Source organism: Mustela nivalis (genome assembly GCF_964662115.1).
Source record: "Mustela nivalis genome assembly, chromosome: 4".
In the NCBI taxonomy this organism is placed as follows: Eukaryota; Metazoa; Chordata; class Mammalia; order Carnivora; family Mustelidae; genus Mustela; species Mustela nivalis.
This window is the reverse complement of record NC_139023.1, coordinates 47,736,535-47,764,232: the sequence shown is the minus strand read 5'-3', so window position 1 is coordinate 47,764,232 and position 27,698 is coordinate 47,736,535. Positions and strand designations below refer to the sequence as shown.

Below are 27,698 nucleotides of genomic sequence, written 5' to 3'. Positions count from 1 at the left end.
TTTGTTTGGTCTTTTTGTTTGTTTGTTTGTTTGTTTATTATTTCCATTATAAGAACTGTCCCATCTTATCCGTCCTCCTTCTCACTTAAAAAAAAGAAAAAAGCACATGACTTTCCTAGATGGTAAGAGTTAATGCTGTTCTCTTTTCTCAGAGATAACAGGCTTCAAGATGTCTTTTTAAATGGGAGAATGGACATGTCATGCAGTTAGCCAATAAATGCAAACCCTGACCAAAATGGGAGTTCTAAAATGTTGAAAACTTCTAACTAGGTCCCCAGTGCATTTTTAACTGCAGAGCCCTGAACTTGGCTTTGTATCTGCGTCTTGGTCCTCTCTTGTGAAAGCTAGCTCTACGTGTCTTTAAATTCACCAATCACCCCCTCACAAACTTAAGTCAACGACTATATGTTCAAAAATCTTTGTTTTCCCTTTGAAACTGGATGCAAAAAAGAAATCTCTCCTGTCAGTGGAGACAGCTGTGAAGGAACGAGGTGCCTGAACGTAAATCTCCTTGAATTTTTTGAATAGCTGCTTTTCTTTATCCCACTGGTAGATCTGGGAGAATGTGTAGTCACTCCCCAGGGCCAGGTAGTGGTTATCTTTAAAAGAAAAGGGCTGCAGGGTCATGGCCCCCCGGGACGGAAGAGCCTGAATCTCCACAAATTGCTTATTGTTCCACCTCATGACCCTGGAGTCCCCGATGAAGCGGGTGAGGGAGAGGTAGAGGGCGTTCTGCATCCTAAAGCTTTTCACGGCCAGTACGTCCTCCATGTTGGGGATATCACTGTGGGGGACAAACTTCTTAGAGCTTTTATTCCACTGGAGGATGATGGGGACCTGGGAGCGGCTGGACAGAATCAGATGTGACTTCCCGTCTATGTCAACAAACTCCGCATCCGTGTCCCTGAACCACTCATGCAGAGACTGGTAGGAGTAGAACCCTTTGCTGTTCCATTTATATACCGTGGACAGACCAGCTTTGGAGCTGTCTGCGATGATGAAGAACGTCTCGTCCTCGATCTGAAACAGCTCGATGTCGTTGGGCTTGGAAATGCGAGAGACTTCGATGTCCTGGAATTTGACGAATTTGGTCCAGCTCTCGTCGTATTTGTAGATGTGAGAGCCGCCGAAAAGCTGGGCCACCACCACGAAAACCTGGTCGTCGATGAGGATGGCCTTACAACCCACAATGGACTGACCTGCGCCCCAAGAGAAACGAGAAGGGATTAGGGCACCACAGGTGGAAATGCCCCTCTGTAGCAAAACTGGAACCCCAGTGAACTGGAAAACAGGGACAGATGTAAAGAAATGTGAGAAATGGGGCAGCCGATGTGGGGAACAGCATGGCGGCTTCTGGACAAATTGAACATAGAAATACCATATGATCGAGCAATTCCACTTCCCAAAAGTACTGAAAGTACCCAAAAGTACCAAAAGAGGGCCTCTAAGAGAATTTGCACACCCATGTTCATAGCAGCACTATTCACAATAGCCAAGAGGTAGAAGTGACCCGTTTCTACTGATGGATGGATAACCAAAATGTGGTGTAGACACAACGGAACATTCCTCAGCCCTAAAAAGGAAGGAAATCCTCAGAGAGGACACATGACAACATGGATGAACATTGAGGGCATTATCCTAAGTGAAATAAGGTCACAAAAAGATAAATAATACATGACTCCACTTACGTGAGGTCCCTAAAGAAGATTCATCAAGACAGAAAACAGAATAATGGGGATGAGGGGCTGGGGGAGAATGGAGAGTTAGTATTTAATGGATACAGAGTTTTAGTTTTTCAAGATGAAGAGCTCCAGAGATTGTTTGCACAACACTGTGAACGCACTTAATGCTACTGAACTTAAAAATGGTTAAGATCGTAAGTTTCATGTTCTGCATATCTTCCCACAATTAAAACATATTTTAAAACTTTTAAAAAAATGTATCTCCATTACATGCTGGTCTCCTAGCCTCTGGTATCTTTAGAGGCAGGAGCACAATTCAGGAAAGGCACCAAGACCAAAGGAACTGTCTACAGCCTATTCAAAAACGTTTCCCAACTCCAGACAGTGAAATAAAACCAATGGGCTTCTGTTTGGGATGCTGGGGTAAGGGAGGGTAAAAAGATAGGAGTCAGGTCTCAGAGACAGGAGGAAAAGAATATAACGAGGGGCTCGTGAAGACATTCGGCCCCTTCTGGTTTCCAGAGCCAAAAGAAGCTAAACAAGGCGGAAGTTGAACAGAGGAGAGTTAAGCCGTGTAACTCTAGACCAGGTGGCCCAGGGGTTGAAATGCAGCCTGTACCTTATAAGCTTTCTCACCCTGAGCCAGTTAACTGTCTGTGCTCAGGCTCCCCATCTATAAAATGAGGATGTTATTGGCACTGACTTCCCAGGTTTAGTAAAGACTAAGTGAGAAAATTCACAGTGTTTTTAGAACAGAGCACCCCAAAACAGGAAGTATTCAACAATTAGTAGCTATCATTACTGGAGAATTGAAACAATTGTCTTGATAATGAAAAGACCTTGCCCCTTTAAAATCTTCCACAGCAGCCACAGTATAAATACCTGTAGAATGATCGATGACTGGAATGATCCAACTCAGGCAGCCCGGAACCGAAACTCTGCTGGACAAGGGAGCACCTCGTACTGTCTTCCCCCACACCACACCCAGACCCCCAGACTGTCCCCCAAACTCCTCAGCCCACCAGCAAGAAGTAGAATCACCTACAACACAAAAAGTATTGACCCTCCATGTAGGTCATTGGATTAAAAGTTCTTTCTTCCCCTGGTTTTCTAGACAATTTGGACCAAAGTGAAGTTGGTCTGTAAATTACAAGGATAATTATTCAATTCCTGTCCTCAGTTTTAATTTTGGGGGCAGCCAGTGGGTAGTTTTTGTTTTGTTTTTTTTTAAAGATTTTATTTATTCATTTGACAGACTGAGATCACAAATAGGCAGAGAGGCAGGCAGAGAGAGAGGAGGAAGCAAGCTCCCTGCTGAGCAGAGAGCCCGATGCGGGGCTCGATCCCAGGACCCTGGGATCATGACCTGAGCCAAAAGCAGAGGCTTTAACCCACTGAGCAACCCAGGCACCCCAGTGGGTAGTTTGTAGAGTGATACTTCCTTTTCTCTTTCACTATTTTGGCCTCTTGCAAGAACTTGGTTCCTTTCTTTTGTTTAAAACTAACTATTCCTTTTTTCTGAGTATAAAAAGTTTTCAGTGTTTCCCAAAGCAAATTTTAAAAATAGCAGATCACATTTCTAGTGTGTACTATGACTATGACCAGCACTATACTAAGCATTTTACATGTATTCACTCGTTTAATCCTTACAAGAACCCGATGAGACCAGTACCATCACCACCATCACCACCATCATCCCCATTTTATAAAGAGTAAAACTGAGGCACAGAGAAGTGAAGGAACTTTTACAAAGCCACACAGCTAGTATGTGGTGGAGGCTGGGATCTAAATCTGGGTAGTCTGGCTCCAGTCTGCACTCAGCTGCCAACATGCCAAAAAGAACAAGAGGAAAATCAAAATGACTTGTACCGCAAATCTGAAACAACACTTAATGTCTTGATATATTTCCTTAATCGTTATTCTACACACATACTCAAATGTGCTTTTTAAAAATAAGTTTGGAGGCAGGGGCCACTTGGCTGGCTCAGTCGGTTAAGTTGACCTGCCTTCGGCTCAGGTCATGGTCCTGGGGTCCTGGCATTGAACCCTGCATGGGGCTCCCTGCACTGCTCGTCCCTCTCCCTCTAACCTCTCACTCCACCCACAACTCATGCTCTCTCTGAAATAATGAAATAAACTCTTTAAAAATAAATAAATAAATAAAGCTGGGCTTATAGGATACATGAGCTTTTTATGACCTACTTTTCTTTTCGTCTGACCATTACCTTGTAAACATCCCCCGCCTCCGTTTACTGCACCTTTTACAACTTGATTTTTAAATACTATCAGACATTTCGTTGTATGGGTGTATCCTATTTTTAACAAATCCCCTATTGTTGGACACTGCGGTTATTTCTAGCTTTCCATTATTTTGTGTAACATGTTTCCTTGTAGAGAAATCTTTTTTGAAAACCATCTGGCAGTGTTCTTAAATGTAGGCGTTGCCGGGGTAAACGTGGTGCACACTTCAAAGGCTTCTGGATTTAAACTACCAAACTGCTCTTTGGAAGCCACACTGCCTCCCTCCCTGCCAATGCTAAGTGCCAGTGCATATTCCGGGCCCCTAGCTAGGGAAGCCCCTGCCACCCAGGGGTGTCCTACTGGCCTGCCTGCCTGCCTGTCTCAGAGGAGGGGCTGTGTAAGACAGAGATGTGCCAGAACACCTCCATCCAGCTAAACACTTTTAGTCTATAGAACTGTCAGTAGGAACAGAGATCACCACGCACGTGCGTGCATGTGTGTGTGTGTGTGTGTGTGTGTGTGTGTGTTTTAATGCAGGAAGAGAGATTATAGGCTGGAACACCTGGCACGGAGAAATCAAAGGCAAACAAAATAAAACCAAAACGGGAGAGCTGAGAAGGGGAAAGAAAGGAGATGGGAAATTCAAACCCTCAGGGTGACCCTGGTCGGGGCTCTCCCTCTCCTCGCAGAAGCCCAGAAGCAGAGGCGTGGCTGGAGCTGTCCCTTCGGCACCACACTCCTGGCTCCTCCGAAAGGCAAAGGAAGATGCACATATGTGCCCCTCCCATGGCTCAGAGCCCTGGTCTTGCTGGGCATGGGTTGCCTCGGGCTCTCCTTCACGTGGGGCTCAATCCCAGCCAGCTACACTCCCTTCTGTGCAGAGGGATCCCTTGCAGCTTCTATGAACACCCTCTTCCCTTGCTCCCGTGCTGGGGGCGGGGGTGGGGGCGGGGGGTGGGGGGATAGTGTGGAGAAGTTTACCTGAAGTGAAAGATTTAGGGACTGGGAGCGGGGAGAAAGAGGGCTGCTCCTTTATTTATCCCCAGGTAAGAAAACTGACATTTGTTGCAGATTTATTTTATGCCCGGTCCTGTGCACGGCCTTATACACATGATCCCCGTTAAACTCTCATGGATCTGAAAGGATGACGATCCCATTTTACAGAGGAAATGAGATTTCACAATACTCCCATTTTACAGATGAAAGGGGCTCGTGGAAAGTAACTAACTTGGCCGGGGTCACCAGCTAGAAGGAGCTGGAGCCAGTCCTATCAAAAACCAGCCTGATGTTTTTGGAGCTATTGTAACTTTTTCTCAGGCTTGGTTGTGAAGAGGATCTAGGTGGGCATCATGGGAAGCTTCCCACGACTCAGAAGATTGAGAACGAGTCACTAGAAGCTAGCAAGGCCCAGCCTTGGCTCTGGCCCTGGCCACACCCAGGCTTCCTACACATCATGGCGGTAGCCTTCGCAGGGCCCTTGCCACACCGCTTGCTCGAACCCCTATGAGCTCAGCTAGTCACTCTGCTTCAGCCTTTGTCCCCTGTCCCCAACCCAGGCTGCTCACAGCCCAGCACCTGTGCCAGGCCCCTGCCTCATCCTGGGCAACCCTGCTGACCTTGGGACATAGCCTGCTATTGTTCCATAGAGCACTCAGATTAAAAACCCATGTCCTTCCCAGGACCTGCAAGGCCCCTGTGCTCAGCCCTTCCTACCTCTCTGACTTTGTTCCTTGCAGCTTTCCCTCTGGAGCATTTTGTTTAGGCCAAAATGGCCCCCTGAAGGAGCCAGACAGGAAAGATAGCTTTCTGCCGCAGGACTTTTACACTTGCTGTTGCCTCTGTCTGGAACGTTTCCTCCCCAAACGGTCGCCATGGATCAACCCCTCATGTCCCACTCAGCTTCTCCAAACAACCTTCTTCATGAGGACTTTACCAGACACAGTCTAAAACGTCCACCATGGCCGGCTCTTCAAAACTCCCATTCCCCCCTTCCTTTCCCTTCTTAGTGTGTTTCTAGCTGATCTGTTAGCTGTATTATAATTATCTTCTTTTGTTGTCTCTCACTCCCATTATAATGTGAACCCGTTGAGGGTGGAGGTTTCCTCTGGCTTGGGCACAGCAATGGCCCCAGCACCAAGATTGTGCCTAGCACTGAGTAAGGGCTCAAGAAATCCTTGTGAATGAATGAATGAATGAATGAATGAACGAACGAAGAACTTGATGAACATGGAATGCGATCAGCTGCAGTCAGTCAGAAGGGCAAGTGGAGGACAGTGCCGTCCCTTCCTACCGAGGTCAACCTGAGAGAGGAAAGGGGTGCCATGCAGCAGCGACAGGCCCTGGGCTCTGCCTCTGAAGTGATTCAGCACGCCTGGGCCTTGATCGCTCCATCTGTAAAGGTGGGAGAAGGAAGCCAGCATTCATTAAGAACTGCTCACTCGGTGCCTGGCACTCCCTGACTCCTCACAGCAGCCATATAAAGTACATGCACTGCCCATTCTGCAGATGAGGAAACTGAGCCCCAGGGGCCACCAGTCCATATATCTCAGTGCCTGGCAGAGTCCGGAGTACATTCCATGTTCATCAGTTTCCATAACCCGAGCTCTTGATCATCTCTCTGTCCCATTTCCCTTGCACAGAGCTTCTGTCCTCTACCTGCAGGCAGGCACCCCATGCTGAGATCTCCGGGGGCTGTGAATTTCCCACGAGATAAACCAGCATCCAGGACCTCACTGGCCTTGGCAACCGGCCCTGGTGTGGACCCCTCTCCCCTGCCTGGCACAAAGCAAAGCTTCCCTCTGGTCCCACCACCCAGCATGGGGTAGGAGAGGGGAGGCCGAGGGGCTAGCCCATCTCCCAGGTCTGGAAAAAGAGAGAAGCAAAAAGTATGTGGATAGTGGGTCTTCCCTTCCTTGTCCCCTTTAATATGTACCAGGCTTAGGGTCCAAAGGCCTGGGCTTCCTCGCCAGGTTCACCTGAGGTGCTTTGCACTGCATGTGTGCTTGATGGGAGCAGGGCTGCTTGCGGGGGTGTGAGCTCAGCACTAGGAGGCCAGGGGCCACACAGCCGAGGGACATCTGACAGGGCATCTTCAGGGCTTCCGGGGTGTCTGTCGACTTCACAGACTCCCTGTACTGCTGAGATCAGGCTCCATGAGCATCTTTGCTCTGGGAGTGCCCAAACCACACTCTCCCTGCCTCCCTCCACCCCTGCTGTGAGCTTCCTAGGAGCTTCCCGATCCAGAATGTTGACCTGACATGCTTCTCACTGCAACAGCAAAGTACTGCTCTAACTCCAAATCGGGACCCACCGTGGGAAATCCTCTCATGGAGTCAAGTTAGGCTACCGTGGCACTGTCTCTGAGATCAATATTACTATCAGATTGCACTTGATAAATGAGAAGTCTTTAAAAGATTATTGACTTTACCCACTTATTTAAAAAGCAAGTAAAAAAAATTAGAAAAATAAAAAACAATTAGATAGCCCATTTTTAGTAGCGTTGAGACACTGGGTTCCTGACAGTGTTGAGAAGCATTAACTAGGTCTTAACCCAAAGGCATGGATTTAGAGAGCCATTTCTTCTTATTTTTTTTTTTGTATTTATTTAAAGGAAACAGTGATCACCAGGACCTGGCAAGAGGGTAGCCGAAACAAGCCATAGAGTGTACCTGTGTGTGCTTGCATGAATGTGTGCCTCTGTGTGCTTGCATGGACGTGTGCCTGTGTGTGCTTGCATGAATGTGTGCCTGTGTGTGCTCGCATGAATTTGTGCCTGTGTGTGCACGCATGGACGTGTGTCTGTGTGTGCATACATGCTTGGGTGTGTGTCTCTGTGTGCATGCATATATGTGTGCCTGTGTGTGTGCATGGATGTATGCCTGTGTGTGCACGCATGGACGTGTGTCTGCATGTGCATACATGCATGGATGTGTGCCTCTGCATGTGTGCATGGATGGTTGTGTGTCTATGTGTGAGTGCATGAATGTGTGTCTGTGTGTATGTGCATAGACGTGTCTCTGTGTGTGTGTGCATGGATGTGTGTCTGTGTATGTGCATGGATGTGTATCTGTGTATGTGCATTCATGGATGTGTGTCTGTGTATGTGTGCATTCATGGATGTGTATCTGTGTGTGAGCATGGATGTGTGTCTATGTGTGTGTGTGCATTCATGGATGTGTATCTGTGTATGTGCATGGATGTGTGTCTGTGTGTGTGCATGGATGTGTATCTGTGTGTGAGCATGGATGTGTGTCTGTGTGTGCATGGATGGATATGTGTCTGTGCATGCACGTGTGTGCATGAGTACGGGCGCATGAGCACATGTTAGCATTTTAGTTAACTATCAGCATAGCAAAAGTCTAAGGTATCATTTAACTACTAAAATGCTATTGCAGTCTTAGGCTGCCTGCAGCACTCAGGATTAAGGCATTCTCAGGTGACTTCTCACCACTACTGGAAAATGCCCCCCACTATATCAACCTATCCTCTCTCCCTCTTCAAAAGATCACAAAGGATAAATAAGATCACCACCCCCAGTTTCTGTTCTCACCAATAACTGACCAAGTTGAGAAGGAATCAGAGAGGAGAGGGTGGGTTGGAACGTGATTCCCAACTCAAACCAAGTCTGAGAGCCACACCTTCCCTCCCTGGGATGCCAGAATGCTGCTTCTCTCACCAGCTTGAGACCATAAAGAAATGAGGTCAAGACATCTGATCGAAGTCACAACACACCTGTAATGTTGTCATAGCTCCGGAAATTCATTTCAATGTGGTCCCATTCCAGTACCATGCAGTTCTCCATGCTGGGCTGAGCAATGGCCACATACACATCATTCTTGGAGTTGAACGTATCCACTGAAACCGACTGGTAGGGCAAAGTCTGATGAACAACAAAATCTGGGAATGGGTATTAAAAAAAAAAAGTTTCCATGAGATCCCTTGTAGGAATTATCGCCCACCATTACCCTTCTACCCTTTGTAGCATTGGATTGGAAGAGGACTGGGGAGGAGGGAGGACCAGAGAGAAACAACACACACATCACAGCATGTTTTACTCTGGACAATTCCAGAAGGGTCCTGCCTTGGACAGGATAATGAATACACAGCTTCGAACGCAGCTCCTTTGAGACCACTAGCTCACGGCTTGGCTACCAGATCTCAACATTTTAAACAAATTTGGTGAAATCTGGCTTTCAAAAACACCAGCGAAAAGATGCCATGGAACAATGTTCCAGAAACAGTCATGAAAATCACTCTGGGAGAAGCGCTGTGGAGGTCTCATTGGTTTGGGAGATGCTGTTATTTCTAGTCATCTCAGGATGGCCCTGGAAGCAAAAAGCCTGTCTCGGTTTGCTTGCTGGGTGCTTCGCAAGCTTACCTGCCCAGGCGTTTGTTTCAGCAGCTGGGAAACTCCCACGCTCCCTTACTCCAGGTTCAAAACCAAAAGTAAACTCCCCGCAGGGCACACTGCGCTCGTGGGAACCAAACCAAGCCCTTTGATACAGACCCAGAGATTTATGAAGCCCGGAGAGCAAGGAAGTTAACTGAAGCACGTTTATTGGTTGTTGGACTCAGAGGTGAACAACAGCTATGTTTATGATCTGGACAGTGTCCCACGGCTCCATGAATAATTACAGTTCTGCGGGATTGTCGTGCCTCGTGGGACTGTCCCGTCTGAGCATGTGTTCTACTCCTACGCTTAACGTTAAGTCAACACTCCTCATCCAAAACCCCCCTGAGCTACCACTAACTCACTGTGTTCTCTTGGTAAGGAGGCACCATTTTACCAAGGAACCGGGTGAGCGGTGCCCTGGGATGCAAGGAGAGTTAGTGTGGGGGGAGCTAGAGAAGCAATGAAGAAAGAATTAAAAAACAACAACAACAACAACAAAAAAAAACAAACACTAAGAAAGTTTAAGGTAAGTGATTTCTAGGGCTAGAAATTCTTCAATGTGCCCGGCTTCTTGGCAGGCTGAACGTACCCAGGGTCAAATGGTAGTGGGCGTCTGGCTAAGGGAAGTTGCTCCTCTGAGAAAACCCTGGTGCGCAGAGGCAGGATAAGGCAGATGGGGCAGATGCAGGAAAGGAGGGGAGAGACCGAGAGACACTGAGAGATGAGAAGAGTAGAGCAGGGATGAAAAGAGCAGGTATCCCTGATGATCCCTGATGATCCCTGATGATATCAGGGACAGGGGAAAAGGGAGCAGGGCTGAGGGAATGAGGGCAGCACGAGACACAGGAAAGAGCCCTGTTCCTGGATTCAGACCCCCTGAAACCACTCGCGGCACTTGAGGCCCGGGGCTGTGCCCTTTCCCTGACAAGTCCTCAGTTTACTTCGGTAACATGGGGATGATTCTTACCTACCAAGCTTGATGGCAAGGCTGTAATTTCCCCCAACCGGTAATGTTGGGGGAAATGCCCATCTCAGGGCTTGGCATGAAGTAGATGCTTCATAAATATGGAATTGGGGTCTGAGAAAGGACAGCCTGCCTCCCCTGTCCCACCCAACCCCGTGCTGTTTCTTGAGGAAGTGTCCATCCTAACAGCATCTAAGACAACACGGCAGAGCTGTGACTCCAACCTCTTGCTGAGTGACCCTGGAGAAGTTATCCCACCTCTGGCTGGCTTAGTGTCCTCATCGGATAGTTTAATTCTACTCGGAGTTGTGCGTCACACACACTGAGGGCTCAATACATGTTCACTTTTGGAGCTGTCCCTATCCCTATTCTGAGTACCCAGTAGGTGCTTAATAAATACTCTGAAGACGGTTGGGGATGAACGAATGATGCATGCAGGTAAGTGTAGGGACAAGAGGGAGAAGCAAAGAGGAGACTACCTCTGCACCTGACAGCAAGACGTGGCCAAGGGAGAGCAGTGACAAATGACAGTAGTGGATGGGGATCCCCTCACCCCCACAGCAGGGAGCAGAGCATCTGCAAGTGCTGAGGCTTTAGGTAAGACCTGCTGGGCTTCTGGTTCCTCTTCTATTTGCAGCTCTGTGCCCTTGGGCAAGAAACTCAAGCCTCAGGGTCCGCATCAGTAAGGGCAATACCTATGTCGTGAGGTTGCCCTAGAGACTATGTAAGAGAGCATCAAGTGTTAGCAGCAGAGCCTCGTGTATGGAGAGTCTGATACCGTAGCTTTATGTGCTAGCTTTGTATGCTGTTGAACAATGGCCGTGTTGAGTTGGGGCGTGAACACTTAGGTTCACAACTGGCTCCCAGCTCCCCCGCTTTGTCAACACCCCCCCCCCGCCCCCAGCTGCTGCTCTATCAAAGAGTAAAAACGGACAAAACTCAACCAGTAGATAAACAGAAAAAGGAAAATGGTAGCCGTCCTCGTCTGCTTCCCTTTTCTGGAGACAGAAAAGGGCTCTGACAATACGGCTGCATTCTTTTAATTCTGAGACAGCCACACGCGCCTTCTACTTCTCAGGCTGCCTTCGGCTAACGCAAGCCTGGAAGGGTCTGAACGCTCCTGCCTTGCCTCTGACCGGCATCGCCCGCCTGCACGCTGACATCTCAGAAACACGAGCATTCCCTGACAAATGTAGGCTGTTTAAAGGGCAGACCAGAAAGTTTCCATTTTTTATTAAAAAAAAAAATCCCAGAACGAAAGAGAGCTGCCAAAATTAGACAGCATTTTACAAATCTAGCTTTTAACGGTTCTATTTTCATTTGTTTTCCCAAAACATTGGTTTCATAATATTTTCTATATGCTGACTCTCTGGTACAACACAGACTGTTAAATCATTTGAATTATAAATCTAATTCTTAATAGGAGAGTCCTTCTCCCCGCCCTCCACCCCCACCCCCAAAAGGGTGGAGAAGGAGGAAGAAAAGGAGGAAGAAATGTCTAAAAGAAAATGATGGACCACTATGTACTGGGTGGGGTGTGTGAGGGGAGGTGCTGGAGGAATTTAAGATACTCTACTGTCTCCATTTTAATTCATCTTTCACGACCAGCAAAAGCACATTTGTTCATGCAAAGATCTCCAACAATATACATATTGATATGACATCAATTTACGCGTGTTAAAATATTAATGGCATTCTCCACACAAAGCTTGGCCACTTCCATTCACGTTGGATTAAGTTCATGATGTCAGTGGGACGCTTACAATTTAGGCCTTGCTCCCACTGGAATCAACAGATTTTTACATCGCTATTTATAGCCCTCGCAGAAAATAAATTATACATGACGCGGATCCTATTGGGAGAGAAACTGCACATTAATGCATTATTTCTCTTTGCATTTCATCAGCCCAGCAATAGGGAAGCTAACAGGACAATTAGGATGCAAAATCCTCTCCCTCTAAGGAATTTAGCGAGTTATCCACCTAACATGAGGAATCATGAGTAGGTAACAGGGATTTTTGAGGTGGTTAAAAATAGACTTGAAAGCAGAGGGTTATGGAAGGACGGTGATTAATCTGGAAGCTGAAACAGTCCGGCGGTGGTTCTGCCTTGTTAATTATACCCGGACGCCAGAACACAATGGCAAGAGAATCTCCCTCTCTCTGGGAGGAATAAGATTTTCCTCTACCTGAAGGATTTACGCCTTTCCTGAAAATCTGAGCTAAGAGAAAAATAATGCCCTCCGAGAGTGTACTTCTTACCAAAAATGTAGGAAGGATGCTGTCCTCACTAGTCCCCAGGCTCTAGCTGGGCTTGGGCTTTCTAGCTGCCATACGTCCTCACGCGTTTCCCTCCTGGCCTTTAATAAGGCAGCAAAGGACAAGGCTGGATACGAGCGGAAGACTGGAACCCAAAAGACTCAGAATTTATTGACTTGGTTCTTCCAGACTACATCTGGGGGTAGGTCCCGCTGGGGCACACCATTTATTCTTTTTTTATATTCTTTTTTTTTTTTTTAAAAGATTTTATTTATTTATTTGACAGACAGAGACCACAAGTAGGCAGAGAGGCAGGCAGAGAGAGAGAGAGAGAGGAGGACGCAGGCTCCCCTGCAGAGCAGAGAGCCCGATGTGGGGCTCAATCCCAGGACCCTGAAATCATGACCTGAGCCGAAGGCAGAGGCTTTAACCCACTGAGCCACCCAGGCGCCCCCACACCATTTATTCTTGATGGAGGAAACCATGAACAAAAGCGAATTTGTTTGTCAGTCTTAAAGGGAGAAGATGGTAGCAAAGATAGAGTCATCACCTGCCTATTACCAGGGAGAAGTGCTGACGATCTAAATTTTAGTAGGATGGTTTCTAGCAAAGACAAATATATATAAGAGAGGGAGGATGCCCTAATATGTTAGCAGGCTCATGCTGCCCCATGGGTTCTCTGGGTTTAGGACAGGTTTCCAAGCCCCCTTTCCTCTCGTGACAATTCTGACAGCCCAGATCATTTTCATAACCGTCCCCAGGGTGCAAAAATCAGAAATCATGTTTTCTCATATAAATTATTCCCTGTTCCAGGCCCTGGATAGCCCATGCCATGTCTCCCAGAGACTGGCTAAATTTTCAGCCACTCTGGCCAGGCGTGAAGAGAACAGTGAAAAAGCGGCTCACCTCACCCAGGGTTTAGATAGAGAACTCTCTAGAAAAACTGGAGTGGAGACAGAAAGGCGCCCCAGTGAGCTGTGATTTGGCATTTCACACCAAATGGCCTTGAATGCCACCTTTCGGTGCAAATGTCATTAACTATGACCTCTGATTTATTGCACTCCTCTGCGATATAATAAATATCCTGCTCATGGCCTCTGCTGGCCAATGGGCACCGGCCAATTACACAGCTGAATAAGGCCCTTCCCAATGCTGGGAGACAAGGGCAGCCACACACCTGCACCTTTTCTCCTGGTAAAGACAGAACTTGTCAGGTTCCTTCTTTACTCAGATATCTAGAAACAGTTTTTACTCTGTGAGTTCTTGTTTGTTTATTTGTTTGGAGGGCAGCAGTAGAACTGGCCTAAATGTCACAGTTTGTTCTTGGAGGTTTGTTTTGTTTTTGCCTTTTGAGTTTCTGTCGCTGTTTTCTGAGTTCTCCTGCCTGCTGTTCCCACTGACATGCCTTCAGGCTTCGCAGATATCGGCTCTCAGCTGAAATGTTTATTTTTATAAGTTTGGTAAGCAGGTTTCATACTGGGGATTGATCTGCTTTCCTTTAAAAGCTGGCTTTAGAAGCTGGAGAGACTTCACCAAGGCCTTTTGGATGGAGACATTCCCCCGCTCCCCCAAGAGGTGTGACAGGGATGCCGTTAGTATTCTAATTTTGTCTTATAACCTGTAAAGTGCATAGATGGAAACTTTGAGGCAGGCTGTGGAAAAATGTAAAATCAAAATTTCTTTACATTTTTCCTCAACAGGAGTGTTTTTCTTTAGGTAGCTAGTTGTTCCCTTACATTTCTATTTTGCCATTGCTTCTAATTCACCAAGTTATCTCTTGGTACGTAGAACCACAAAAGGAATTTATGGATGTTAAAGGCTGGCATTTACCAGGTGCCTGGGTGGCTCAGTAGGTTAAAGCCTCTGCCTTCGGCTCAGGTCATGATCCCAGGGCCCTGGGCTCAAGCCCCTCGTTGGGCTCTCTGCTCTGCAGGGAGCCTGCTTCCTTCTTCCTCTCTCTCTGCCTGCCTCTCTGCCTACTTGTGATCTCTCTCTCTCTGTCAAATAAATAATAAAAAAAAATCTTTAAAGGCTGGCATTTACTAGCTGGATGTTCAGTAAACTTCACATAACTCAATCAGGAGGAGTGTGGCCACCCGGACCCCGAGAGCAGGAGCATGGACCTCTCCGTGCTCCACCTGACTTGTACGTGTACTTATCCCCAACTCACCAGTTTATACTTTGACCCTTAAAAAAACAAATAAAAACTTCAGAGAAATTGGAATTTTGTAAGGAACCAAAATTCAGGCAAAGGATAGTTAACAAAAATCCTTGCAAACTTCTGGGACATTTTCCTGACCACATCATTTCCTTTAGAAGGTTTAAACATCACCTAAAATAATTTGGGTAGGATGCCTCTACACCCACTTTTCTCCATTCCCCGTGGATGACCTAGAAGAAGAACAGAGTGATTATCCTCCGTAACGGTCTTCAGTGACAGAGGTTCGGAATACCTGTAGTGGTACATTCATAGTCGAAGCTGGGCACATCATTTAGCTTCTTTTCCTGATACTCTGGCGGACCAATACAGAGGACATCAGAGACTGTGGAATTGGTCATCTTCAACCACAGATACAGCCATTTGGCTTTGCAGTCACATTCAAATTTATTGCCCCTTAAATCGCTAGAAAACAAAACAAAATGCAAACACATAGATGGAGAAACAGACAGGCCTGACATGTTTGAGCAGTCGTATGACACTCCAGCATGATTTAACATCCTCATGTATTAAATACCCCCCCAAAATGAAATTTTTTTAAAAAATTGTTTTTAATGCATCCTATTTCTTGTACTTATCACTGACTATATTTAATGATCTTCGGTGCCCATGATTTTAACTTGAGCCCGCAGAGAGCTCACAGAGCTAACCTATCACTGTATCCCCAAACTCTTCTGAAACGGTCACCAGGCCATGCTGGAGATGGGGACGTGGGAACAGGGTTGACAGAAGAACACCATGCCCCAAGATGCAGGTTCTCACAAACAAAAGCAGAACATTCTAAGAAGATAGTTTTCTTGAACATGATTGAAACGTTAAGATCTTGTTAAACAATGTCCAGTAAGAAGCTGACAGACATTAGAAGATAAAGCAGAGGGATCCGCTGTCTTGAGAAAGGAAACCTCACACCAGCAATCCTACCTTACCAGTGGCCTAATGCCACTAAGTGTATTCCAATAGGGCAGGACCTAACGAATACAATATCAACTGTATGCTGTTTCCCACCACGCACTCTTTGTCACCGATTTCTAACCACAACATAAAAGAAATGAAGCAATGGGGAGAGGGGGCTTAAAGACAAGAGTAACTTCGGCACAATGACAGGCACACATAAACTTAATTTTCCTTACTTACAGTTCAATCAGAGAGTCCAAATCACTGAAGACGTCCCTTGGGAGTGCTTTTATGTGGTTATTGGCCAAAGAACTAGAACAAGAAAGTCATATTTTAATGTGGTTATTATCCTCATGCCCTGTCATTCCGAAGTCCCTGAAACAAAGCTAATGATTTAACACAAAGCTCTAACCCCCTTCAGCACAACACGGTTCAATTTCTGGATTTGCGCATTGGTACTGAGATAAAGAAATGAGTTTTGTTGTATAAAGACAGCATTAGAGATGCTAGAGTCCAATGTAAGGGTTTTTTGCTTTGTTTTCTAAGGAAGCATTTATTAAGCTCTTTGTTTATATACATTTCTGAAACTTTGGATGGCATCTTGTGTTTCTCAGAATAAAAGCCAAATCTCTTTGATGGCATACAAGACTCTCCATTATCAAGTTACCCCGATTCCCACTTACTGATGGACTAAATCTCTAATTTCTCAGAACACCCACACTGGCCCCCTGCTACAGCTCAAATGTTCAAGGCACGCTCCCGCCCCGAGGCCTCAGAACTTGTGATTCGTCTGCCTGAACATTTTTCCTTCAGCTACCCACACAGCTCATTCCAACACACAGCTCGCTCTCCTTTAGGTCCGCTCTCAGCAATCCCCCATTCCCTGACCTCTACCGTCTCCCTCCCCTGTTCTGTTGATCCTCACCACACAGCTGTCCCTTGGCATACTACCTATTTTAACGATCTATTCGTTTATTGGCTGTGTGTTCTCCTTGTACATAAGCAATACAGGGACAGAGATTTTGGGGTATGTCCACATTTGCATCCCTAGCAGCTAAACAGTGCCTGGCACATAGCTGGTGCTCACTAAGTCTTCGTTGAGTGAATGAAGGAAGCACTCAAGAGTGAAAGATAAAAGAAAAGGTGTACAGTCTTGTCCAAGAAGCTCCCTCACAGTCTGAGTGAATTCTATGACTTGTGACTCTATAAAGGATTCAGTAAATTACTCTTTCACATAAAGATGCTCAGCTGTAATCTCATGATAAGATAAAAATCGCCATGAACTAAAATGTTTAGAGAACAGCTGACTGTGATCAATTTCATCTTTTCACTAAGGTTGACCAGAAGCCATTTTGCATTTTTGTTCTTTCTGTTGAAGATCTTTCCAAAACGTCCTAGTCTGTTCTCCCTCTCCAGGAAGAACAAATATCGTCAACCCTTTTTTCTGATGATTCAGGATCATGCAGTGCCCTGTCATCATCCTGCTGAAGACGGATGTCCGTGGTGCTGGGCTGTTGATGTAGCGAGGCGTTGGGTGTTGAAAGACACACATCAAATCTGTGCTTCCCCCTGGGCATCGTGTTCTAATGGGAATCAGCCAGGAAACCGTTGCTTGCTTTTGTTTTCTTTTATATGGGTGAGTGCAAACAGCAAGACACATAAATCATAAACGCACAGGCAAGTCAGCGCCAACCTCTTTAAAATATATGTATGAAATTAGCCTTTTGTAGCCTCATAGTGATCCATGGCAGAAAGAGAAATTATGGAAATGGGCCTTCTTCTCTCCTCAGCATCAACTTGCAGAGAAAGCTCTGAGCCCATTTTAACCCGCACATGCCTCCTGCAAGCTACCAAGAGACTCTGGGGGGACCTAATCATTTCAGAATTATGTGCCTTCCCACCTAGGTAACCACAAATGGATTAAAATACAATTTCATCTATTCTTTTATCTTCCTTTCCTAAATGATTTATTGGTACATTTTTAAAAGTTGTTGGAAAATAGGCTGAATATGGGATCAGACTGAACATGTCCTAGAAGTGGATTTCTAAAATTAAAAAAAAAAAAATTGTTTGTTTTGCTTTTTTGTTGGTTGATGGTCACTTCTTTTGGAAAGCCTAAACAGCTTTTCTTAGCTAATTAAAGGTTAATTATTTAGCTAAACATTTTTAGATAATTGAAACGTATTGTACTGAAGCTACAAGAATAGATGGGCTGGTCAAAGCTAAAAAAAAGCGGTATGTTTAGCAACCTTTCCAAGTGTTCAATTTAGATTTCAGAAAGCCAAATTATTTAGATGGACTATTCACTGCACTCCCGCTAAGTGCATAACATCTCACTTTCCACTTCATTTTGTCTACAAATTTATGGCACTTACTTCATTTCTAAAACTACTTAACGGCAACCTGTCCCTTGGGCTTCATAGGACTGCTGGAAAACAAATGGCCTAGATTTTAGTTACCGATTGGGATTGCTTCTTCAATGCTTTGAAACCTGATATGTGTTTCTTGAGAACAAGAATGTGAGCCTGTAGGTGTTGGAAAAAGCCATAAGAGATAAAAACCAGATAATCATACAAGCAAATTCCAGACAGTGAATTCTTGCTCTCGTTGCTTAGAAGTTGACATAAACTGGGATGAAGTGGGAAACACTGGTTCATTCTTTAAACAGGGTATTACATGCTTTAATTACTATCTATATCTTCAACCCGAGGAGTCAATTTTGAAAATCCCTTAGCTTGCCCAGAAGCACAGTACATAAGGAAAATCCAGCCCAGTAAGGAACCCATTGATCAACCAGGGAATCAGAAAGAATGTCGTGCTGGCTTTCAGCGCTGAGCTAGATGCCGGGGAAGAGCAGCACTAATGAACCATCTGCCTGGGCCCTGCCCTCAGGGAACTTTCAGTGCAGCCAGAGGGGGATCCAACTGACATCATGGAACAGTACCAACGGGTAGAGCCCCTGCCATGGTCAGGAGTTGGAGGTGTGGGGTCAGAGCAAGGGCTACAGGAAGGGCAGAGGGGAGATCAAGAATGGCTTCAGGGGGAGACAGAATTTAACCTGGACTTTGAAGGAAAGGCTGATTACAGGAGGTGGAGGGTAGATGAAATAACATTTGGGGCAAGGGAGAGATGTGAGTAATAGGATGGGTTGGGTGTGCATAGGGGTCCACAGAGAGATCAGTGTTCTGTAGACATTTCAGGAAATGAGGCCGGAGAGCTGGGGAGAGGCGGGTTCCATAGGCTTGACTGTAGGATGGCATTGCACACAGGACAAGTGTATTATTGCATCGGGAGTACTCTGGACCTGGGGCGCCTGGGTGGCTCAGTCAGTTTAGCATCTGACTCTTGATTTCAGGTCAGGTTATGATCTCAGGGTCATAGGATCGAGCCCTGTGTCAAGCTCAGCACTTGGCATGGAGCCTGCTTGAGTCCTCTCTCCCTCTCCCATTATCTCTCTCCCCAGTCCCACAATGCACGTCCTCTCTCTCTCTCACTCAAAAAAAAAAAAAAAAAAAAGTACCCAAAGGACTCTTGCTTTCTACATGTCACACAAAATAGGAGCTGCCTCTACATATGCACACACTACATACACATGGGGTCGTGTGGACAGATAACAAGTACACACACAGTATATACACATATCTACCCATGTATCAGAGACCATGCATCAGAGCAAATGTGTGCAAAGATATGCAATTACACATGCACAATACCTGCACAGTCACACCTCTGTTCAGACTAAGGACCTACAGCCAACTGGTCAGATAAAAATTGACCTCTGGGTTAACTCAGCCAGTCACATGGTCTTTGCTCAGGTTCATGATCTGCCCAGAGCTATTGCTCAAAAACAAAGCCCCTCATTCCTGACTTCTGGCAACCAGATCTATCTGGCCACAGCTGTTCCTGCTGTCTGCGCTCAGACACCCCCAGCTGTCTTCTTAGCAGACCCTGTCTGGTCACTGGCACTGCCAAGGGTCCTCAGCAGTCCATGAAGAAAGGAGAGACTGCTTAATGAGTGGAGGGGGGCAATGATGTTGCTGTTGATGATGATGGTAACAACCCCAACCATACCTTGAGCCCTTGAGCATTTACCAAGAATAAGGGTCCGGATAAGGCAGGCAAGCAGTAACCCCCCATGTACAACAGTCCTGTGGGGTCAGTATAATCACCCGCATCGTTGGGATAAGGAAACTGTGCTCAGAAAGGCTAAGCCTTGTTAATACATGATGGCCTTGAGATTTGAACCCAAGTCTACATGACTCCAAATCCATTATCTTAACCTTTACAAGAATATGGGGATTTGGTATCTGGGTTCAATCTGAAAACAAAACAACAACAACAAAACAAGACTTTTCCAGAAAGGAATGAAAACCTGCAGCAATAATGGCAACAAGAGGTTGATACTCTCTGGCATCAATGGTGCCAGTCCAGATGTTTGGACCTCCCTCCCATGCGCCTCCCTCATCTCTTCAGTCTGAAAGCTTTATTTATCTCTGATAGGACTTCTGCTTGGTAGGACTCCAGAATCAAGGGCTCCCTGAGCCTGCTGACGGACACCTTTGGCTGTATCAGGACTGAAAATTATCTCTTTAGATGTATGAAGTCAAGTCCACCTGCTAAAGTTTCTAGCACCCCTGCCCCCAACCCCACCCAACATCGTCCGATTCTCCCAATTTTCTTTTTTTTTTTTTTTTAAATATTTTATTTGTTTATTTGACAGAGAGATAGCGAGAGAGGGAACACAAGCAGGGGGAGTAGAAGAGGGAGAAGCAGACTTCCCACTGAGCAGGGAGCCCAATGTGGGGCTCGAGCCCAGGACCCTGGGATGGTGACCTGAGCCAAAGGCAGACGCTTAATGACTGAGCCACCCAGGTGCCCCAGTTTTCTTTTTATTACCAAAATGAGACACGTTATCTTACTCAATCACAAAGTATCTATCATGCACATGGGACCTGGCTCCTGGCTAATATACTGCTCCTACCAAGACAATGACTATTTTTGCATTTCCCTAAACACAGCCACAATTTTTTCCGGTTTCCTAAGTTTGCCAAGTGTGTGCACTTGCTTCATTCTGATATGCCAATTCAGATCAATTTGTTTAATTTTTTTTTCCTCCAGAAAGCTATTAAAGAAGCCAGAGAGCTTAGCTTAAGCTGCAGATTAATCCAACATAAAAGAAAAAAAGCTATTTGCATTCAAATTAGAGCCACCACAGAAATGTCTCTATTCCACCTAATTTTGATCCCGCATTCAACATTCTTCAGTGAGTCATGGAAGCCTCAGTTCCCAAATCTGTAAAATGGAGATTTTCTAAGTATCATGAAAGATAAAGAAAAGAAGGCTCACGAAGCACGCCAGCCTGTGCCCAGGAAGGCAGCAGAAGTAGGTGTGTGAAGGTTTCCACCCCACTTCCTCCCCAAGCTGCCCCCACCCCTAGCAGCGCAGCGGGTTCCATATGGCCCATACAGGCACGTGGTCCACACCAGCCAATCAGGATGATGGAAAAGATCATAAAGCCAAGTCCATGAGTAATGACACTGGGCTGCTGCCCATCACCAACACAGAAACCTTTGGGGCCACCTGGAAATTAGTTTCCTTGAGAGAATGTTACCAATATGGACAGCGCAGTCAAGAAAGAGCAAGGCACCAGGAAGTGGACTTTATTCCACCCATGAAAGGGCCGGCAACATGTTTCACGGGACTTACAGGTGAGTCAGGTCACGGAGGCCACGAAAGGCATTTCTTGAAATGGTTTCTATTTTGTTCCCTTCGATGAATCTAAAGAGAAGAGCAGTAGCATTCAAGTGAATTTTTCTCGACTTGGTATCTCTAAAAAATGATACTCAAAACAAAATCTGAAAGCATGCATGAATTTGAAACATTCGTCTCTGAGGGTTAGGTCAGCCACAAAGGCTGCCAAATAGGAGCTGGGTTTGTGTGCAAGAATGCGTGCACACAAGCGTATGTTTGGCGCTCCTTCCAGAAGCGGCATGGAAGGCTTCACATTCAGAGTTGGCAACACGGGTAAAAACATCTTGGGGGAAATGGGGGGAAAAAAAAGAAAGAAAGCACTATAAGCCCTATACGAAGGCAAGAAAGTCTTAAACCTCTGCAAGACTGGAATGCTTCCAGACATCTTCCCCACTCCAACCTGCTTACATTTCACAGTGTCTGGCTATTAATACTTTCATTAATATCATTGTCTCTTGGGGGGAGCCCATTGTTTTACATCTCTGCCTTCAAGTTTTTGCTGAAGGAGAATTCCATTAAGCTCAGCTTCTGGCAAACTTGACTTCGGCATGTCCTACACAGTCTAATCTCTGAACAAATGGATAACAAGGCAAGGATTCTCTCAAGATCTCTAAGCCATTAGAAAATAGGAAATATAATGAGGTTGAGCATGGGCCAGACTTCTTGCTCTGTGCTAACATGGCTCAGGGCTAGCACACAGGACCTTGCAGTAATAACTCTGACCATGCTTCAAGACTTTATGGGAAATACATGAAGCGAATTCACTCCCAACTATTCCCTAGGACCACAGGGAGCTACATTTTAGTTTAGGGCATAGCATGACAGCAAATGTAAGAGGGTCTTTGGTGAGATGGTCCAGGGGAAAGGCTTTGCAACACAACACGATGCCACTCGTTAGTGAAATAGTTCTTGATTCTTATACTAACATTTTTTGATGTTTTTTTTTTAAATCGGGGGTCTATTCGGTAATAGAATTCAGAATAGACTGATAAGCGAGCTTCCCCCCAATAACCTTGGCAGTCAGATGAACTGCTCACGAGAGAAAACTGATAGCTTTATATTCGCTACCACAACCCGGCTGTTCCCGTGTTTTGATAGAACCCAGTAGGGCTTAGAATTTCAGTCATACCCCACTTTCCATATTACATATAATATCAGGCTGTGTGAAAGTATACATATTATGTGTACTCGGGAGGAAGAATTCCTTCAGAGACCTCCTTCCTAAGGACATAAAATCAGCAGAGTTTTCTTAGACCCAGGATGCATTTAGAATTCAAACATCTACCTGTTAACCTCAGATAAGAAAGCAGAGAGGAGGCTTTAAAAATCCTTCTGAAGGGTAAGTAAGGAAATCCCATCTGATAGTGGGATTAATATTATTACAAAGTTACAAAAGACAAGGATAAAAGCATTTAAGGGGGAAACGGACAAGAAGGGGGCGGGAAGGGGCAAATCGGGAAGGAAATCAGGAAACAAAATCAGAACACGGGCAAAGCTCATTGCTAGGGGAAGAAAACTGCACACCTGAAAAGGAAAAAAAAAAAACAAAACAAAACACCCTCTTCTTTTAAAGAAGAAAAAATAAAATTAGACTCTCATCAGCAGCTCACAGGAGATACTGCAAATGGAAGAGAGGAGAGTCAAATTAAAAACATGAAGGTGTATCCCCATATAGGGAGAATTTCCTTAAAAATAAGAAACGCTCAGAATCCTTCAGCTTTATTTCTGGCTGATCAGCAAATCCATGCCTAGTTATGAGAGGTAAAAATATCCAACGCAATTTCCAATTGTGCTTACTACATGCCAAATTAAATGTCAGCAGAGAATGAATGAATATCTTTCCTTCTTTGTTTGCTTTCACCCGCTTTGTCTCCAACATCCTACTGTCCCAGCATGTTTATACACAAGTAAACTATGAAAGGTCAGTGCTGAAAAGAGAAGGGGTTTTTCTCCATTTTCTCCACCCCTAAGCTCTCTGGGAGATGCTGTTCTGCTTGGAGAGCAATACAGAGACTCTATGGATATACCAGATGCTCAGCAAAGAGACAAAGCACTGAACTTACAGGTATTCAAGATGGAAAAGTCCAGCAAAAGCATCATCCCGGATGACGGTAAATGAGTTAGAGTTCAGCAATCTGAAAGGAGAGGACAGATCTCAGCGCAGAGATGAATACCTTAAGCAACACAGCGAAACCCTTTCTGTTTCTTTTGTTGTGTTCTGATCCAGGGCAAACATGGGCTCTTCTGAGCCTAAGACTGGCTCCTTTCCCCGAACTCACAGATGCTGATGCAAGTGGATTCCTTTTGGCTAGATTTTTCTGGTCACCCCCACTGCTTCACTCTTTCTCCCCTGTGGGTCTCAGTAAATAAGACCTGAAAGCTGTTCTCTCAAAACACTCCAGTGCTCAGTACAACTGATCAGCCAGTGAATGCTTTATCATGCACAAGTAACCATGGAATCAGAGATGGAAAAGAACCTAATCCGACTCTATTTTGGGGGAAAATTTGTGCCCAGAGAAGTTATGTGACTTGACCAAAGTCACACAGCTGAGACCAAAACAATAAACATTTAAAAAATTAAAAAATCCTTTCTTCTATATTACACGTTCCCATGGGAAATAATAATAAAGCTTAAGAAATCTTCAGAAGCCTCTTTATCAGCACATAGGTATCTATTAGTCACTACTTAAGTCTATTTGGTGAGATACCTAAAATTGTATTTCCAGCATATGGAAAATATGTTTTAATAGAACTACAATTACCAAGAAATTACAGATTTTAAAATGTTAAGTACAATGTTATAAGTAGGTCCATAACATTTCAAGAACAAAAAATATCAACACCAAGTTTAGTTAAGAGAAGTGACCTCCTGATGGCTATTTCCTCATATTTTTCTATAGTGCATTGCTGATTTTCAATCTCATCTCCAATTTAAGAAATAGGACAAACAGAATGAGCTATGTATTCATGACTTTGCCTATCACTGACTTGCTTTTGAAAACTGCTTTTTGGACATTTCTTTTCTTCAGCAAACAATCACTGAACTGTGATACCAGGCATGGCAGGAGTAATTGCCAAGAGTGGCTAGATGTGGAGCAGCTAGGAGTGTGGGGAGGGGGGTACCTGGATGGCTGTTTGTTGAGCGGTTGAGTGTCCGACTCTTGATTTCCTTGATTTTGTTTGGCTCAAATCATGATCGAGGGTCCCGACATGGAGCCCTGTGAGGCGCTCCGCGCTCAGTGGGGAGACTTCTTGAGATTCTCTCTTTCCCTCTCCCTTTGCCCCTCCCCCAACTCATGTGCCTGTGCGCGCACTCTCTCTCTCTCTCTCAAATAAATAAATAAATCTTTAAAAAAAAAAAAAGAATTCTGGCTGGGATTTTGGAAAAGTCACTCAACTTCTCAGAGTCTTAGTTTTCTTGTATGTCAAAGGGGGAAATAAAAATACTCTCCTTGTAGGGATGATTAAATAAAATTTTCCATATAAACGTATAGTATGCTGCCTAATCATTTACATACTCAGTCAACTACAAATGTTTCTATTTCCAAAGACACATAAAGAGTTTAAAATGTAGGTTTTCTTTTAGAGTGAGGTGTCTGGGAAACACTTCATTTAGGTGAAATTCAGGCCATCGCTCAGTGTAATCACCTCCCCCAGTTGCCAAATACAAGTGTTGGGATCTATGATAAAGTCCTTGAGGAAAGCATGTGTCAGAAGAAGGAGGGGACACTGAGCAAAGAGCCCGAGACTCAGGTGGGGACACCACAGGACAGTTGACACCAAGAGTTTATTGGGGTATTTAAGGAAGGACTGACACGAAAGAGGCAGAGATGGCTTCTCCCAGGACTGCACCTTCAGGATCCCCATTTTCAGAGAGAACTTCCCATACTCACAGCAGCTGCAGGGAAGGCAGATGGGAAAACATTCGGTCCTTGATTTCCGAAAATGTTCCATTTACCAGGCTCCTATAGGCAAGAAAGAAGCAAAACAAGGCCTGGGGTGTTTTTTTGTTTTGTTTTGTTTTGTTTTTTTAGAAGGGATTGCAGGCTGGGCAACCAGTATTATCCTCCACCTGTATTTCAAACTCCTCCATGCAGGATGAGGCTTAAAATAGTCAACCAGGGTTAGAAATGAGAAGAGTCAAGAAATAGTCACTCAGGGGTAGAAATGAGAAGAGTCAAGCCTTCTTCCAATGAACTGGATCAATATGAAAACTAGTCTGAATAATAGAAACCTTTACCATCAGCCTAGCTCCTTCCACAGACATTATCTCAGCAAGTTTAAATCAATCCCCTCACTTCCTTTTCTTAACTACAGGAGGCCCTGGCCGAAAATGGATAATTGCTTCACCTCTGGCCATGATTCTGTTTGTGTAGACACAGCATTAATGTTGGCAGGGGAAACTCCGGGGTAGGATTAAGCATTCCCCTTGGGAGCACATCTCTGAAAGACACTCAGAGCACTTCTGATTAAATGTACTGTGAAAGCCTTGGGGGAAAACTCAAGAGACACCTGAACTTGAATGTGCGATGGGAGGCAATGCCATCTGCCAGATATAATGGTCAATGCGGGGGGCAAGCCGCTTGACTAGTTTTGTGACCAGGTCCGCTATCCTTTCTGGCCACAGCAGGACCTCCACACATTAGTTCGAAATTATTTCAGTTAACATGCAGATCAATTAAGCAGCTGCTGTTCTAAAGGATTTAACAAGGGGAATTCCAGTTTCTGGAATCCTCCATGTCACACGACTTAGCAACATTAGGAATAAAAAAGGCCCTCCTTTCCTGCCAGCCAGGTCATCCAGAGTTTCTACAGTACAAATGGGAACCCCTTCACTCCTGGACCTTGCCTGGGGTGGGAAGCAGGGGATCTGTAGTACAGGGACCTGAGCAACTTCACCCCTGGGATTCCCTGTCTCTGACTCAGTGGACATCACCCCAGCACCCAGCCCTGGAAGGAGGAAGTTCTTTCAGCAGGAAACATTTCCCAGCAGTAAAGCTATGGTCCAGTAGCCCTTCCACTGCCATTAGGAGAGCCCACTGTAGGGCCTGAATGGTGGTTTGAGGGCAGGTGGAAAGCATCTCTTAGCAGGTGAAGAAGTAAGGTGAACCCTTCCTGTCAATTCCGGCAGTGCTGAAAAAGCAGCCACCCTAATGTGGGGTGGGAGAGGGGCAAGAAGCTTGTGAACTCCCGGCAAGAAGTCAGGCTGCCTTTCAGAGCTTGGCCGGTGACCTGGGTGCCCCACATGCCCCAAAGCTCTGCCAGCCCTGTGCTCCTCTCTTCCAGGCCTCAGGAGGTGGCCCACCACTTCCAGAGGCTGTGCCTTTACTCGGGTTCCTCCCAACCTGCTGGGTGGACGGGTCGGGAGGAGGCCACAGTGTAAACCACTGCCCCAGGCACGACATGGGACGGTGAGGCCTCATCCCTCCTCTGTTTGCGTTCACTCACGCTGGGCCCCTACCCAATCACCCTTCCCACACACCCCTCCTCTCAAACTTTAATGCGTCTCCAGAATCACCTGGGACGCCAAATGCAGACTCTAAGTCTCCACTCCTAAGACCCCACTTCATTTAACGCGGGCCCGGGAATCTGCATTGGCACGAGCTCCCCCAGATGGGTCTGAGGCGGGTGGCCCGCGGGCCACACTTCAAGAAACACTGCCACGGGGACTTGTCTGGGTTCTCAAGCTCTGGGGCTCGGGTTCCCTCTACCCTCCCCGGGGCGCGAGACTCCACCCACGTCCCACAGCGCGCCCCCACCCAAACGCCGAAAAGAGGCTTGGAAGTGGGGGGTCAGGGTCGCAAGGTCCAGCGCCAGAGGCAACTCCCCAGCGGCGCCGGGCGCCGGGTGGGGCGGGGACTGGAGGGGTCCCACTCACTCACAGGGAGCTGATGTCGCCCGGCACGATCCTGGGCACCCAGGAGGAGCCCACGCAGATGATGGACTCCTTGGTACAGCTGCAAGTGGCGGGGCAGCGCGCCAGCCGCCTCACCTGCGCGCCCGGCGGGATCAGGCACGCGGCGCTGAGCAGCAGCAGCAGCCACCCCAGCGCCCCGCCGCCGCCCCGCCGCAGCGCCATGCCGGGTCCCCGCCGCCCGCTCCCCGCCCGGGCGCCCACTGCCGCCGCCGCGCCGCGCGCTCGGACCCCGCGCCGCTGCAGACACGGCCGCCGCTCGCTGCTCCGCCGCCGCCGCCGCCGCTGCTGGCTAGGACGAGGGCGCCGCGGGTGTGGGAGGCCGAGCCGCAGCCGAGCAGCATGCTGGCCGCCACCCCCACTCGCGCCCCCCCACCCGAGCCC

The 27,698-nt window shown here is 46.3% G+C and overlaps 1 protein-coding gene across 3 annotated transcripts; it reads right to left on the bottom strand.

Moving 5' to 3' along the window:
- LGI2 (leucine rich repeat LGI family member 2) lies at window positions 1–27,698 on the bottom strand. 3 transcript variants are annotated; one of them, XM_082727808.1, is made up of 8 exons: window positions 27,283–27,698; window positions 25,294–25,365; window positions 23,464–23,535; window positions 21,356–21,427; window positions 15,890–15,961; window positions 14,991–15,160; window positions 8,655–8,819; window positions 1–1,199 (listed from the first exon to the last, which is right to left on the bottom strand). In XM_082727808.1, the coding sequence occupies exons 1-8, from the start codon at window positions 27,477–27,479 to the stop codon at window positions 382–384; spliced, it is 1,638 nt and encodes a 545-aa protein (XP_082583934.1). In that variant the 5' UTR covers window positions 27,480–27,698; the 3' UTR covers window positions 1–381. The 3 variants fall into 3 exon arrangements, with proteins under 3 accessions (XP_082583934.1, XP_082583933.1, XP_082583932.1); XM_082727807.1 differs by lacking the exon at window positions 8,655–8,819 and having other exon boundaries at window positions 27,283–27,584; XM_082727806.1 differs by lacking the exon at window positions 23,464–23,535 and having other exon boundaries at window positions 27,283–27,582.

What these genes read in the sequence shown, in the direction of transcription:
- LGI2 (XM_082727808.1), bottom strand. Translation starts at nt 27,479, where the DNA reads ATGGCGCTGCGGCGGGGCGGCGGCGGGGCGCTGGGGTGGCTGCTGCTG. An exon ending in CTTTTCCATCTTGAATACCT is followed by an intron (nt 21,428 to 23,463) that starts GTAAGTTCAGTG and finishes TCTTCTCTTTAG; the next exon opens with ATTCATCGAAGGGAACAAAA. An exon ending in TTGGACTCTCTGATTGAACT is followed by an intron (nt 15,161 to 15,889) that starts GTAAGTAAGGAA and finishes TTTGTTTTCTAG; the next exon opens with CGATTTAAGGGGCAATAAAT.